We start from the raw sequence: 16,065 nt of genomic DNA, 5'->3' as shown, positions 1-16,065 counted from the left end.
CGCGGCCCATGTCCCGGTGCATACACCCATCGCCCGCGCCCGCTTAGCGCCAACAGAGTCGGGCGGCATGTCTGGTGATATGGTGGAGGCGGTATGTGTTGGTTGAACCCTCGAGGATTCCCAGCGACGAGGGCTAGGTAGCTGGGAGGGATGATAAAAAACCGCTCACCTCGCCCCTGGGAGACCGCACCGCTACCGGCTCGAGTCAGTCTCCTCTCTCTGCCCATCACGTCCTCAGCAAAAATGCCTTCCCAAAAGCCAAAGATCCTCCTCATGGGCGCCACCGGCTACGTCGGCGGCTCCGTCCTCCACCACCTCCTCGCCCACCCGGACCTCACCTCCACAATCACCCCCTCCAACCCAATCACCCTCCCCATCCGCCCGGGCAGCATCCTCTCCTCCCCGTCCCGCGCCGAGCTCCTCACCGCAACCTACGGCCCCCGCGTGCGCCCCGTCCACATCACCTCCCTCGACGACGCCCAAACCCTCACCCGCCTCGCCTCCCAACACGACCTCGTCATCAACGCCGCCTCCGGCTTCCACCCCTCCTCCGCCGAAGCCCTCGTCCTCGGCCTCGCCCAGCGCCGCAAGACCCACCACCGCCCCGGCACCACCCCGTGGATGATCCACACCTCCGGCACCTCCAACATCGCCGACCGGCCCCTCAGCGGCGTCCCCCGCCCCGACGCTGAACACGACGACGCCAACTCCCCCGCCGTCTTCGCCTTCGAGGAGGCCGAGAACCGGCGCGAGTGGTACCCCCAGCGCGCCGCCGAACTGATCGTCCTCCGCACCGCCTCCGAGACCGGCGTGTCCGCCGCCTCCATCCAAGCCCCCTGCATCTTCGGCACCGGCTCCGGCCTCTTCAACCGCGCCGGGCTGATGGTGCCCGTGATGATGTCCTTCGTCCTGCAGCATGGCTTCGGCATCCGCGTCGGCGACGGCACCGGCTGCATCGACACCGTCCACGTCTCCGACCTCGCGGACCTCTACGTCCTCTGCGTGCGCGACATCGTCCACAACAGCGGCGCCAACGTCCCCTCCGGCACGGGCGGCATCATCTTCCCCGCCGTCGGGCGCATCCTGACCGCGGAGATCCCGAGAAGGTGTCTCGAGGTGGCGTTCGGGACGGGGAACCTGCCCCTCGAGGATGGCCCGCAGGCGCCGGAGATCCGCGAGTGGAGCATTGAAGATGCAGCGGCCACGACGGCGGGGAATGTGGCGGTCGCGGAGACGGGGTACGCGGGGCACCGCAAGACGAAGGGGACGGTCGCGAGGGAGAGGTTGGGGTGGGCGCCGGTGTATTTGGAGGAGGCGTGGGAGAAGGACTTTGAGACGGAGTTGAGGGCGGCGTTGAACGGGCAGAGGGGGTCGACTATGGCGGCGTGTATTGCGAATACCAAGTGAGGTCGGGGTAGGTTGTTTGGAGGATGTGAGGTTGAAATGATGTAGCACGACATCGCCGTGTAACGTCAATCACGGCATGGATGGTGCAAGTAAACGGGACTGTTTGGAATCTTTCGATTATTCCCCTAACCGATCTATATATACGTTTTGTTTGATTTTATCTCAATATGCACACGGGAAAACAGCATTTAACACTATGGTATGAAGGATGGGATGAAGCTTGTGTGGTATCGCAGCGGTAGTATGTGCAGACAACGAACGGACACCTTTCCCGTATGATACACTCGGCGGGCCGTCCTTCGAATTCACCGGACACAGGAGGTCCCTTGTTGTACAGACAGCAGTAGCCATTATTTGAGTCCTCCGAACTTGATGCACTTCTCGATCCATCCGCGGCGCGGCGTCTGCGGGGGCGGCGCTTGTTCGCGCGGGTGGTTGACCCCGCCGCCCCAGCTGCGCCAGGTGCTCTCCGTCGCCTCCGTCGGCGCCATCGAGACGCCGCGGTCGCCGTGCATCAGCGGCGGCGGCGTCTCCAGCCACAGCGGCTGCGGCGGTCGGTCCTGCTGTCCCGCCGCCGCCGGTGGCTGGCGGTTCTCGTACAGGGAGAGGATGGAGTTCGTGTCGGACTGGTTCTCGGTGCCGTACCTGCTCGACGCGGTGTACCTGTCCGCGTTGCCGGCCTGCTGGCTGTCGGGGCGGTACGCACCGGGCACGTTCGGGACAGGTGGCGCGTTCACACTCTGGGCGCTCGCGCCCATTGTGCGGGAGGAGTAGACGCTGCTGCGGCCGGAGAGGGGGTTCAGCTTGAGCGGGTGGTGGCGGCGGATCCAGCTGGCGATGGAGTTGCGGACGTTGGGCTGGTGGACCGGGGCGGGCTCGAGGATGGGCAGCTGGCGGCCGGAGGCGTACTTCTTCTCGTCGAGGTAGCCTTGCGGGGTCAGCGAGTTGCGGTCGTCCGGGTGGTAGCCGCCGCCGGCGGAGCCGTTTTCGGCGGCGTAGGCGGCGCCCATGAGCTCGGCCATGATGCTTGACGGGGCGCGGCGGGCGGGCTGCTGTTGGGAGGGCGAGAAGGTCGATTCGGGGTTCCAGTAGTGGCCGTCGGGGGACATGGAGCGTTCATACATGCGGCGCGCGTCGCGGCGTTTGCGGTATTTGAGGAACCACCAGAGGCCCCAGCCTATCACGAGGAACAGTGCGGCGATGGCTGATGGCGATGTTAGTTGTCGTTCATGAGAGACACAGATGGTAGGTTCATCTTGGTGACATACCGATAGTCCCGAACGCGATGGCAGTCGGCGTCCATCCTGCATCTGAAGATCTGTCGTCGCCCAGGCCAATCTCGTTTCCTCCCCTCGTGGTGCCTCCCGTCGGGGCAAGAGTCGGCTTGGTCGTCGTGAATTGGCTCTCGGGAAGGGCGGTAGGAACACTGCTAGTCCGAGATGGCGGGGTGGCGGAGGCAGCAGGGAAAGACGTGGGCCGGGGCTGTTCGCGCGAGGGCTCACGGGAGGGTGTGCTGGACGGCGTGATGGACTCGGAGGTGGTCGTCTCGTCGGTGCCGGTGGGATTGGCCGGGGCCAGGACGGGAGGCGGCGGCGGCGGAGGCGGGTCCGTGGTTTTTGGCGAATGGGTCTTTGTCTTTGGTGAGTGAGTCTTGCTCACGCCCGGCGGAAAGCTCGAGTGGTCCGGTGAGGGCGAGTCCTCGCCATCGGAAGAGTCGTCTCGGATCTCGATGCGCAAGTCGTCTCTTTGGTAGCGTGGCCGGCGGTAGGGGATACGCCTTGTGAAATTTTAGTCACGTCGGTCATATGAGATGTCGTCGTGATTCCATGAAGTCCTACCTTCTCACAATGTTTCTCGCCACAGCCTCCATGTTGTCGTACTGCCAAGCTCAATTTTCAAATGACCTGATGTTCCAACCCGAGAACTGATGGTGAAGCTGTTTCGATGGTCGCGTGATCAAAAAATAAGGGTGAAAAATGAGAAATGTAGGTCGTCGTGTTGGGACGGACAGAAAGCAGCCCAGCTGTAGAGACAGAATGAAAGAAAGTTAGTGGGCACCGCCCGTGAAGAAGGGAAAGGCGACGAGAGAAAAGTGAAAGCTTGATGTCGACTTGGAAGCTTTCACCTCATCTTGGCCATGTGTCGACAGGAGGGGGGGATCGAAGATGGGGGAGGGAAGGGAGTGAGAGGGGGGTGACGTCCCTTTGTTTCGATGCAGAGATCGAGGAACGGGAACGAGGGCCAGGAGGCGAGGTGCTAAGTGGCCGTATGTATAACGTAAGAAAGACGACGGGCAGGTGAGGGCGCCGTCACATCGCAAGGTGACAAGGTGACCAGGGGAGGAGTGTTCCTTGCGTGGCCCAAAACCGCCGGTTGGTCTCGTCTCTCGATGCCCCTCCCCTGCAACGTCCTGTCGTTAAAGTGGTCTAAGGTTTCTTGTGGTGGTGGTTGCTGCGCCCGTGCAGCCGCTGTCTGTCATTGCGTCAGGAAGCGCTGCTGCGAACCATCCATCCATCCCTCTCGAACATTGGACTGGACTGGCTTCGTGGTGGTGGACTGCAGTTCTTCAGTGCCCACTCCGGGTGGGCAAGCGGAAACGAGAGGAAGTCCGGAGCGCGAGGAGGAGCCAAAGGAGGGTTACAGGACGCGAGGTGGCCGGGGGTTGAAGGGGAGAATGGGAGAGTCTACGACAGCAGCGGCGGCAAGAGGGCAAGAAGACGCGAGGCCCTGCAGTGTTGTTGGTGTTTCACCGTTTCAGACCTGGTGCCAAGAAGTCCCAAAAGACGCTGGTGCGACACCTTTTTTGCTGGGGACCCAATAAAGCCCCAGTCCACACCAAGTGTTAAGCGGGTCTTTAAATGGGTCTATACGTTGAAGAGTGGATCCCTCCTCCGCCAAGCCGCCCCGCTGTTGCCGCGGTCCCGGACCCCCGATTCGCTGCAATCCTGCAGCCCTGGTGCCGATGTGGGCGGCCCGGCCGGAACAAGGGTCCACCCCTTCGCAGTGCTGGCAGTCACTCCAGGGCTCATCGCCGCCAGCCACCAAAAGTCGTGAGAGGCGCACAGTTTCAGAATGTCCTCTCCCCGCCCACGCCGTCGCCGCCAGTGCCTGAGAAGATCAGATCGGCTGTCCCGTATTGATCTTTTCTTGGTGACGGGGCTGCCGGGGTTCGTCCTGAACGAGAGCACGTACGCTGCGAAATGCACTACGCGAGTACGGGGGAGCCAACGGTTCTCATCCTTTCCGCCAATCAGTCTCAGCAGCCATCCTCCCAAAACAGAGTCCATTCGCTCTTCTCAAACGACTAGAATTTGAATGGGGATGAGATGAGAGGAAAGCAGAGACCCAGAAACCAAAACGGGCGGAATGCTACTACAACTGCTCTGCTACCATTCGTTCAAAACTCAACTAAACGCCAAGGTTTACTCTGACAGGCCCTCAATCGGACAATCGCATCTTTTTCGCCGCCCGGTGCACAAGAGCTCAAACCAGCCTTTAATCAATGCTGTATCTGCCCACACACACGGTCCCCGCCCAATTAAATTCGAACGACCCGTCCCCTGGGCCTTTCTTTCCTCCCTTCTCCTGTTCGAGAACGTTAGCAGTGCTTCCTTTTGGCGCCTCCGTGGCTGAAATCCTGTGTTTGTTCGACGCAGACGCCCATTCTCCGTGCGGTCCCCCAACATCAGGTGAAATGTTACGACGTCACACTCCCGTTCAAGCCCGTTTGAAGTTGGTGCCGAACCTCCGGTGACGCCTGCCCCTCAGTTCCTTGGCATCCAGCGGATGCAACTTCGTGATCTGATGCATGTGCAATCATCAAATGAAAGGGGGCGGGATGCCAATAACGGTAAGGCTTTGCCACATGTGAGGCTCTCTCAGAAGGATATGCACAAGCCTCGGACCATCATTTATTCGAGTCACAAGCGACGACGCCCTCGGACTCAAAGACTCTTCGCTTCCTCCTTCGGGCTGGCCTTTTGTAATATCTCTGATGCACTGCCCTGGTGGACGCTGCGCCGCCGGAGAAAAGCTTGGCCTCGAAGGAAAGGGGGCTCGGCACCAAAGAGTGGACCACGATTAATTTACAGCAGCGACAACTCTAAATGCTCCCGCGAGTCAGTCCCATCTCGGCTGGCCAAGTGCTGGGGTCCTGACTCCTTGCTCCCTCTAGCGCCGAAAGTAATTTCGATCTTCAACGTGGCCTTCAATTTCGACATCTAAGCTTAAACTGAAGTCCGACAATATATGAGATGAGCCGTGTCTTCCAAGCGAGGGCGGATGTTCACGATGCCGGGTTCAACTAGATTGCAACATCGTTCATGTCATCCGGTTTGTAGAAGATGGGGTGAGGGCTTCGCTCATGCTGGATTAAGGTACTCAAAGGAAAAGCAGCACTGCATCGCCAGGGAAGTTTGCGTACAATATCTTAGCCCTTGTATTGTTGCTGGAACGATTGCAATCGCCTGGAGCCCCTCCTTCTCGAGATGAAAAGCAAACAGCTATGAGATCACAGACATGCGAAATCATTGTTGTCACCTAAAACCAGATGACTCTATGTGTTACAGGGACGAAGTAGTACGCTTATGATCGTTCAGGGCGTGCATTGTAACTTCTGCGGAGAGTCTACATCATTTCCTTGATGGCGTGAGCTCGTCAACTTAAGGAATCTAGTGGAGTAGCCTGAATCCTTTCGACTGCAAGTCGGCTAGGATTTGTACATGGACGCTGCTTTCTCCGACTAGACTACAGCTACAAAGGTCATTATCTGTATAACGAGGCTTTTGTTCTTCTAGATATGTCAGATCGGTAGAATCCCCATATCTTGCAGGCTAGTCGACAGGTAGCTGATGGAGCGGAGCGGCTGGACATGTCCTCGATAGGTGCCCCATGGTTAAAGCTGCGGAGCTTCTCCCCTATCAATTGCTGAATTCCGCAAGTACATTGTGCTCTGGATAATATCTAGTGATGGAATGAGATGACGTTAATTCATAGGTATTTAACTGCTGACATCTTTCTTCCCTTCTAACTTTTCTTCTTCGCAGTTTGCCGCCTAGAGGCGCACCTTATTAACTGCTATATGACTCTAACGGGGAAATATATAGAGGGTTATAGTATAACCTCTATAACTAACCTATAGGGTATATAAAGGGGATTTTTAAGCTACTTAGCTAAGCTAGTAGAAGTAGCCCCCTATTATACTATAGCCTAAATTTAAAACCCTCTAAGATAAATCTTATATATACCTCCTACTTAATTAATATAACCCTTACTACTAGTAATATTAAATATCTAAAAAAGATTAGTTTACTATATATTTAATAATAACTTAGTTATATCCTTATAGCTAAGAATAATAATATAATATCTTTATACCTCTTTATAATATATATTAAGTTTTTAGAAAACCCTTAGAACTAAGTTCTCTATTAAATTAAGTAGAGATTTAAAAAGATTACTAAGAACTTAAAAAATAAGAATAATATAAGGGAGATTAATAGGATATTTAATAAGAAGTATAGTAAATAGCTCTAAGAACTAATCGCTATTATTACCCTTATCTAAAGATATAGTAGTTAAAGAGACTAGCCTAGGTTAGAGTAGAGGAAAAAAAGGGTCCTTATATTCCCTTTAGTTATATAAGTATTCACAAAAGAATTATTCACAAAATATAACTACTGACATTTTATGCTCATGCTAAAAGATATATCAGAGAAGGCAGAGTGAAATGAGCGGGGTGGCTGACATTGAATACAAGGAGATAAAACCACGAGCTCATGTAGAAAAGTGCTGACCGAAACTGCCTCGTGCCAATTACCGTGACTCTGTATCTGTGAGGACCAATGTCACGTCCTGCATCATCACCCGTCCCCTTGCCTCTTTCTTGATATGCTGAATCCTGCAGAGATAATCGAATCTCGACTCATCATGCCGTCGTCGATTGGCACCTGTCAAGCGCCATTCAACCTTGGTACCGCCACTCCATTCTTTGACGAGGGTCTGATTGTCACCCCAATGCGATTCCGCTTTTAGCTTGTCCTGATCTTGAAACCTCTCCACAAGGAACCATTTTCTTATGTGAGAATGGCGTTTACCAGCCTCAAATGCGTTCCGATAAACCCCCTCGTTGTTCGTGTACGAGATTGACGCACCACTGCGAACGAGCTTCTTGGTGGCTTCGAGCCGACCATATGTGACGGCGCTCATCAGCGCACTTCCTTGGGAGCACCCTTCGTGACCCATGCTTGCTCCGTGGCTAAGTAGCTCGTCAAGACATGTATCAAAGCCGCGAATTGCTGCACTACATAAGGGAGTATGCCCTTCGTAATTGCCACGATTAAGGTGGTTTTTCAATGTCCCACATCGGTTGAAAACTCGCAAGAGATTTCTTAGCAGCCGACGATCGCCATCCCAAGCAGCGTACGACAACGGATTTCCTGAGTCTTCTCCATCGATTTGATGCAGCAAGCCGGAGTTAAGTATCAACGTCGCCAGCTCTGTGTTCTTGCCTACGAAAAAGGCATAGGTGACTGCGCTGACACTCGCAGGGGTGGTGTGATAAAGCGGATCGAATCCTCTAATTTGAAGGTATGAGAATAACTTCGGTATCAACGACTGATGGTATCGCGCTCTGTGGAAAGCAGTAAGTCCATAGCGATCGCATGTAATTTCTAGCCCTGGGTTGTCCAGTAGCTCAACTATGTCCATACTTCCACGTTGGACTGCCCACATAAATGCCGTCATCCCCCCCTCGTCACAACACAAGTGATCGGCCCCGGCAGCACAAAGACTTTCGACGGCCTCAAAGCTGTTCAGCATCGCAGCCAAGATAAGAGGAGTTCTTTGATCCTCATCAAGAGCGTTAAGGTCAGCGCCGCAGTCGATGAAGAACTTGATACACTCTTGATTCCCGGCTTCGACGGCATAGTGAAGGGGACTTGCAGACCACTTGTTCGGAAGCGGCCATTTGTGGTCCATGGAGGAGGAGTATCGGCTGACACGACTGGCAGCAGCGGCAAAGAACTTTTCCCAGGATGTCTGTTGAGCCCATGGCATGAGTTGATGAAGTGCCCTGTGGAACATGTTAGTAATATATACGGTGGTGGATGGAGCTCTGTGAACCACGTACCGAAAGGCGGGAAAGCTTTTTTCCACGTGACTTTTCAATTGATGTAGCGCTGGCAGATTTCCAGCCAAAGCTGCGACGTGGAAATGGTTCAGGTCTAGGTCCACCAGAAGTGAACCCTGGTCCAGGAAAGCATCAAGCACCATGCTAAGACATTCTGTGGAAGTTTTATGCCAAATTGCCAGCAATCCCGCATCCCTCAAGCCAAGAGCATGGTATCCACACTGTGAGTCGTCTAGTTTTGCTTTCTTCAGAATTAATTGAAGTATTTTCGAGTGAGCCTCAGGGTTGTTCTCCTTCGAACACTCTATCGCAAAAAAAAGCGGTTTCTTCGGGCATGTAGGACAGCCGGGAAGATCAGCATCGACGGAAATGCCTGTGTTGAAGAGCCTTTTACAGAGCGTTGTATCGTTACGTGAAATGGCCAAGGCCACAAGGGCCACCGAAGGTGCCAGACTCAAATCCCACGCTGAGTCGCCGCTTGACTCTGTCTTATCAGTTTCAATAGGATTCAGGACTGACGGTGCTACCAAAAGGCCGGATATCAAAGGCGATCCATGCTCAACTAGAATTCGGCGGCCAATTTCATGCCTCGGACTTGGATCAGCCAGAACTTGACGTAAGTCTGCAATCTGCATAGAACTTAACCTCGTTTCATTTTGCAATAAATCCTTAATGATAGAGGCTTGGCCAGTAACTATCGCGTATGACAAAGGCGATTCCCACTCTTTCTGTGGCCACTCGGTTTCTTTCGCGGCTGCAATCTTGGAAGTAGTCTTGAAGTTTGACAACTGGGTAATCGTTCTCTTCAGGAGCTCTTGATTGCCCCTTCCACCATACACTTGGCAGAATCCATCTGCTACCAGATTTTTCGGGCTGAAAATGTTATGTCCCTGAAGAGCGCAGCACAAAGTCGATTGGAGCGTGTCATTGGATACAGAAAGTGGTTCTTTCAAGAGGGCCAAGCACAGTCTTGGCGCTGTCAGCACTGCTGCAAACTTCAAGGTTGTAAACTCCGGTAAAACTATCAATGACAGAAGCTGAAGGGTTTGATGGAGCGTCTTGTCAACTTGACCATTTGCCTGCATATAGCCCTCCCAGAATTGGGCGTCAAAGTATGCGGGATCACAAGTGGTTCTGCCAAAGAGTGCGCCAAATGCAAGGGCAACAAATGGGGCGCGTTTCTTGGAGTCGAACAATGTTCTCAATCGTTCGAAAAGCTCGGAGTCTTCGATGTAGGTCCATATAACGTCGAACCGGGAAATCATAGGAAATGGTGCCCGACCGAATATGCCAAGCGAATAGAAATAGAATGGACTTGAGTTGAAGATTCCAGTAATGTACTTTAGAAAACTGACTTCGCCGAGATTTGAGTACTCGAAGTTGACTCTTGTCATCAGCACGGAGCGGAGACAAGTCATAGACAGCTCAATCGAAGCGGTGTCACTGACAAGCTTGAAGATTCCCACGTCAGAGTCTGGGTCAATGCTTCTCAGATACTCCTCAACAGTGAAATGTGCAAACTCGATGTAATCCTCTGCCTGATTTCGCTGCCTCTTTTCACGCCGTTTTCGTATGAAACTGCGGCATTCTTCGACGATGCGATCGGTATCAACCCAATCCTCGTGGCTGAAGTCAGATGTAATTGACTCAGGGATGGACACAGCTTCGCGTAGTTCGTTCAACGAGAGGAATCTGTCGAGAGATATCCAGTGAAGGGATTTCCGGACAAGCTTTGCAACCTCTGGACCTGCCTGCAGGATCCTGAGCAGGATTCTATGGTATGTTTCCGGGAGTGTCGGGGGCAAGGAGGATAGTGCTTTTCGACGAGCGCGGTTTGTCGTAAGCTCGCACAGATAGTCAAGTTGACAGGCGACCCAACGGAACCTTGGAGTAAGTATCAGCCATCGATCTGCAGCACCTGGTTCGACTTATTTCAACTCACATTCCTTGTGCTCCATTGACAAGCTTTTCTCTGATTTCTTCCGCCAGATCCGGACTTTGGAGTCTGATCTTCTTCAGCTGTCTTCGTTTACCCATCTCCGCGCAGACATAAAGGTCAATATCCTTCGAATGCGCCGCAATCTCGATGTGCATCGAGGTTTCGGATAGTTCCTCGTTAATTTCCTGTTCGTCTCGGCTGAATATGGCAAGGCTGAGCGAGCGGCAAACTTCCGAAAGCCTTCTTAGCTCTGCCGCAACTTTACCCATGCTAGTACCGCATTCATCGACACCATCAACAATGAGGAAGACCCTGTGAAAGAGAGATGAAAGCTTTTGAATCAGAGCCACAAGAGCTTCTATTTCTGGTTCCTTGGAGAGCCCCCCGCTAGGATTCAAAAGTGCAAACTGATCCTCAAGTAGAGAAAAGGCCTCTTCATTCTGCTGAGATAGCTGAACAGCGATGACACAAAGGATGTTGACCAGTTTTTGGCTGTCATCATTCTTATAGTCACAAAATTGGAAGGCGACTGCGGTTGACTCGTCGCTCATTTGAAGGATTTCGTCGATGACGACACCGCAGAGAACGGTCTTCCCAGCTCCAGGGATACCGCTAAGCCAGAGCGAGGAGCTTGGGATGTCCCGCCATTTCAGGTAGTTTTGGTTGCTTTCTGTGAGCCATAGACCGGTTAAAGGCTGTCGCAGACGCATTGCGGTCTGGAAGTTCGGCTGCGGATTGACCTTCAAAAAGAAATCGATGACCTTTCGCCGTCGATCATCAATTTCCACACGGCTTTGAACTTCCTTGATACGGTCGACTTTGCGCGACAAAATGTCAAGACCGACCTTGAGTTCATTCTGGATCGCCAAAGATTGCAGTAGTTTATCAAGGGTTTCCGCCGAAAGAGCCAGCTCAAGAGTGCTTCGATGAGTAGCTAAGTCCGCTATCAAAGACTTCGTCTCGTCGGCAGAGAATGGCCATCTCAGACTGCGGATAACAGCTTTTGCTTTGTTACCGGTTTGAAAGTCGTCTTCTGCCTTCTTCAGGCGTTCTTCTATCTTGTAAAGTGTATTGCTACATGCGTACAGATGGTGCGCCCTGAAAGTGGTAGCCGAATCTTGATCCTCTAGAGAGGATGCCAGTAGCGCAAGGTTCTGCAGGACGCCGGAGAGATTTCGAGTCTGGCTCGCGAGCTCTTTGACATTTTTCTCAGCATTTTTTGCCTCTTTGGCAAATTTGGTGACCTGCTGGAAGACGGCTGCTGACAGTGAGACGACGCCAGCGACAGAGGCCGCTATCGAGAGTGGATCGGACATGGCGGAAACTGAAGCTCTGAGATGAGCGGAGTGAGCGCCACGGAGAGATGTTTTCAACGCAAGAAGAGGAAAAAAAGCAATCTCTTGTCTTCGTGCATATAAGAAGATGTTTCTGGCAAAGTGAGGCTGCAGGCCTGATGACACAAACTTGACTTGCGCTGTCATCCCCGCTCTTTGGCGCCCAAATCATTGTCAGCCTGCATATGCACCTACATCTGCGCCTTCACAAGGCAGATTTCCGACCCAGTCAGGCTGCCTAACAGAGTCGAGAATCGCCCATGGCCTTTGTCAGTCCAATAAGCAGCGTTCAGGGGGGTTTAGCCAATGACTGCACTTGAGGCAAATGACCACCTCCGCTTCGCGGGGCGTTACCAAATAATGGCTAGGTTATTGGCAAATATAGAACCGTTTCGTCAAATTTGAATGAAACATATTTGAAAAACTTTGAAGATTTTGGCCGCGAAACTTGACTTCGAGCTTCAGTTGAAGGCAAAAGCTACAATTTCGATGTTGTAAACCTTTATGGATTGCTTTCGGTATGCACACGTTGAAAAGCCCAGACGCGAACTTCCTCCTCAATCAGTCGCGGATCTTCCTCTTAGGTTCCGCAAGCCTTGCCCGCGCAGGAGGTCCCCAAAGCCGACGAGGTAACACAACAGCCACTGCAGCTAGCAAACGTGCTCACGCCGTTGACGCAACATGAACAGTTTTGTCGTTCCGCCTAAATACTCGAAATTATCAAGTCAGCTTGTGTCAAACAGTCCATACAAGAACCAGAACAGACCAGTTTGTTTGATGATTCAGCTGGACCAGCAGCTGCAGCCCCCAAGAGGAGAAAAATGGCCGACGCGACAGCGGTAAACTTCATGATGGTGACTTTGTCGATGTGTTTGTGCAGAGAGCAAATGGTACATACTCAGTCGGTCACAATCACTCCTTTTATATACCTTCAGCCATGTAATATGATCGTGATAGGTCTGACGCATCAAGGGGCGAAGGTTCAGCTATTGAAACCAAATCAAACTGCGCTATTTTCAGGACTGTGGTGGTCCTGCGGATTCTGCTGCCGGAAAAAGCGATACGTTCTCTTAAGTCCCCGTGTTTGCGACGGATAACATGACGTTTTATTGAATACGATGTGCTCGGAAGTTGGCGAGACGGAGACAACCAAGCGGATTGACTCAGGTTCCTTGCTGCTTCCAAACGCCTTTACGGCCCAACGTACCATGTCAGTTTTAATTTAATTAGACATGCAGAACTATATATGCTGATGATACCTTTCGACTATCCACAAGAGTCACCTTCCGCTGCGAGGTGTTCTGCAGTCGACTGTGGAAGGCCTTTTAAACAGCGGTGCTAGTTCGACCGTGCTTGGTCCGGACTTCAAGACCTGAATATTCCTCTTGTCTATGAACCAGCGTTTTTTGTCTGGGGAGAATGTAGGACCTGTTTGACGAGTGCTGCTTGGACCGACAACTGAGACAACCATTCACACCTGTTGACATATGCTCCTCTTGGCTTGCAGTGCCTGCATCAATGAGACCCGTTTGTTTGATGGTAGAGTACATCCTTAGTTTTATGAGCTTTTTGACAAGGGTTGACGTGATAATCGTAAGAGGTAAACTTGCCTAGGGCGTCAAATTTGAAGAATTGAAGAACCTTGAAGTCGATTCTCAATGGAAACGAAGCGGACTTACGAAGAGGTTCCGACGATTCCGACCACTTGCTTGTTGCTGTTCAGCGTACAGAACTAGCACCTCTCAGAACCCAAACCTCCGCAGATAGGTACCTAGACTATCATCATAATGGATATCAATTCAAATGATGAGCGCTAATTTTCGGCTTTTAGGTCGATTGTTCCCAGTAGTGTTTCAGAAAAGGCGAGGGTGACAGAAAACAGCATGAATATCAACCACGAGTCTGAGACTATCCCGAGTGCCGGGGCTGCGATCAATTTCATCAACCATTCCGTTTAGCGCAAGTTATGAAAAGTTTGACTTCTCGACATTGAAAGCAGTCATGAGCACGCCCCCCGACTTGCGACTTGAACTGCTGTGCCTCAATGTCAGCATGCGCCTACCACACGGCTTCAACTTAGCTTCAGTTGTACGTGGCAAGCTCGTATTGACAAGATTTGGCAAATTGTCAAGGTAGTCATTTGGACAATCATGATTACGAAACAAAAGAATATCGGATACACGTTGTTTCTTAAATCTTTCTGTAGCTGAGACCATGAACATGACGGACACCGTCTGTGCTCAAGACATCAACAAGCAAGCACCACAACAGGACCCTACAATCGTGCTGCGTGCAGTTTTAGTCGGTTCAGAAACAACTGCAGTCCGTGGGTTGACTGGAATTTCATGCTCCATGGCATTAGAGTTCTAGGGCTGTGGGCTGTTGTCATTGGACGTCGAAGTCAGATGAGGTCGAGGCTCGTAGAGGGCACTGACATCACCGCGATCAAGACAGGGGTAGAACGACCCAGCGTTCTTCAACAACAAATCTTGCCTTGGTTCTAGCCTGTTCTCCGCGAATACGTCTCCTAAAACAGATTCTCATGCGACGAAAAAGGCGGTATTTGGAGGCTCGGACAACCGAGTTCCCGCTCGTCCGGGATCCCTGGAAGGTGGCCTTAATGACGGAAGGACCCGTCCCATGTGCTTCCTCCTGTCAGTCAAAGCCGCGTTTGCCATGTGTGGCCACTATGTTGAGATGGTCACCGCTAGAATGTTCGTTCCGTCGATGCTCTCCCGTCGGGAGCTTGATGCATAGCCTTCCTGGAGCCAATCTTGAATGATATTCGGTGAAGCGTACAATGCCGGCCCCGCAACTTTGCCATCATGACTTAACATTGCGGCGAGACATCGTACACCAATCCAAATAATTCAAGTATAAAGGCAAAGCGTCTGACCACGGACGCTGTGATGTACCCTAGGGAAGCAAATATTTGTGTCTCTTAGACATATCCAAGTTTCCGAACTGGACAAAACGCCTACATATATCCAACCACGAACCAAAGTCTCAGAAAGATTCCCAGCTGTCAGAAACCGCTATGAAGGCCTTTATTCCTCTGTTTCTCGCCTCCGTCGCATTCTCCAGCCCTATCTATCCCATCAGTAGCAGAGAGATCGAATCCGTCGCAAAGCTCAGCACCCGCGAAACCGGGACAACAGCCAAAGAATTCACAAAAGGCGGTTGCCGTGATGTCATCTTCATCTTTGCCCGTGGATCCGTAGAAACCGGAAACATGGTGAGTTCCCCGCCCCCGACTCGGATGTGCGCCCCCTTCGAGGCATCCGTATTCGCATAGCTCAACAACATCAGACGGAGCTGACGTCAAAGCGTTCCACCAGGGCTCGACTGTCGGACCCCCAACTTCAGACGGCTTGAAGAAAAAATACGGGGACAACAGAGTGGCGACCGAAGGAGTTGATTATGCCGCGGCGCTTACTACCAATTTCCTCCCTGGCGGCGCCGATCCAGACGGCGTCACAACGATGAGGAAGCTTCTCAACGATGCCGCCTCAAAGTGTCCGAATGCGAAGCTTGTGGCTGGAGGATACAGGTAAGCCTCTCTCTTATTCGTATTTTTGATGGTACTCCAGCGCATGAAAAGGTAATAACACATGCATTTACAGTCAGGGAGCCGCTGTGGCCCATCGATCAATCGAGAGTCTTTCAGACTCGACCAAGAACAGAATACTCGGCGTCATCACGTACGGTGACACGCAAAACACCCAGGACAAGGGGCAGATCCCCAAGTTCCCGAAAGAGAAGGTCAAGGTCATTTGTAATGATGCCGACGAAGTATGCAAAGGCACCTTAGAGGTTGAACCCGCCCATCTGGACTACGTGAAACGGGTACCCGAAGCTGTCGACTTTCTCGTCGGAAAGATTGGCAACATTTAAGATTTCACGGTTCGCGATTCAAATAACAAGTTTTCGGACACCTTGACTGGAATTTGGAAGGAATGCAGTTGGACTTTCTTGACCATATTTTGCGGGGTACATATCACCTTCATTTGATGACGTTACTTGGGCCAGTTAGCGACCTGATAGCGATTTCCTTATTCTTTTAGCGTAACAATATTACCATATCCTTGGGAACCATGACCGTGCCAGCTGGAATTCCAAACCACACATCATCGAGCTACACGACTGCCGCACTGATAATATTGCTCCTTCATGCTCTGCCGACCTGACACCTTCTCTTAAATGTCCATAGAGCTCTAAGTTCGTCATCCAATTCTCTGGTTTCTATCCGTAACAGG

The 16,065-nt window shown here is 52.2% G+C and overlaps 4 protein-coding genes across 4 annotated transcripts; 2 read left to right on the top strand and 2 right to left on the bottom strand.

The window, feature by feature from the left end:
• Positions 1-243: 243 nt before the first annotated feature.
• Positions 244-1,407, top strand: GCG54_00002376 (uncharacterized protein; the record flags this gene model as incomplete). The annotated part of the gene is made up of 1 exon (XM_045402469.1): positions 244-1,407. One exon carries the CDS (start codon positions 244-246, stop codon positions 1,405-1,407), a length of 1,164 nt encoding a protein of 387 aa, XP_045256992.1.
• Positions 1,408-1,757: 350 nt separating this feature from the next.
• Positions 1,758-3,277, bottom strand: GCG54_00002375 (uncharacterized protein; the record flags this gene model as incomplete). Its single annotated transcript, XM_045402468.1, has 3 exons — positions 1,758-2,611; positions 2,676-3,184; positions 3,246-3,277. 3 exons carry the CDS (start codon positions 3,275-3,277, stop codon positions 1,758-1,760), a joined length of 1,395 nt encoding a protein of 464 aa, XP_045256991.1.
• Positions 3,278-9,098: 5,821 nt separating this feature from the next.
• GCG54_00002373 (uncharacterized protein) lies at positions 9,099-11,791 on the bottom strand (the record flags this gene model as incomplete). Its single annotated transcript, XM_045402467.1, has 3 exons — positions 9,099-9,158; positions 9,232-10,420; positions 10,479-11,791. The coding sequence occupies 3 exons, from the start codon at positions 11,789-11,791 to the stop codon at positions 9,099-9,101; spliced, it is 2,562 nt and encodes an 853-aa protein (XP_045256990.1).
• A 3,055-nt stretch (positions 11,792-14,846) lies between these two features.
• On the top strand, positions 14,847-15,703 carry GCG54_00002372 (putative cutinase 1; the record flags this gene model as incomplete). Its single annotated transcript, XM_045402466.1, has 3 exons — positions 14,847-15,044; positions 15,148-15,359; positions 15,433-15,703. The coding sequence occupies 3 exons, from the start codon at positions 14,847-14,849 to the stop codon at positions 15,701-15,703; spliced, it is 681 nt and encodes a 226-aa protein (XP_045256989.1).
• Between the last annotated feature and the right edge of the window lie 362 nt (positions 15,704-16,065).

This window comes from Colletotrichum gloeosporioides (genome assembly GCF_011800055.1).
Source record: "Colletotrichum gloeosporioides strain Lc1 chromosome Unknown consensus_106, whole genome shotgun sequence".
Classification (NCBI taxonomy): domain Eukaryota; kingdom Fungi; phylum Ascomycota; class Sordariomycetes; order Glomerellales; family Glomerellaceae; genus Colletotrichum; species Colletotrichum gloeosporioides.
Note: the sequence above shows the minus strand (reverse complement) of the source record. Positions and strands in the feature narration are given on the sequence as shown.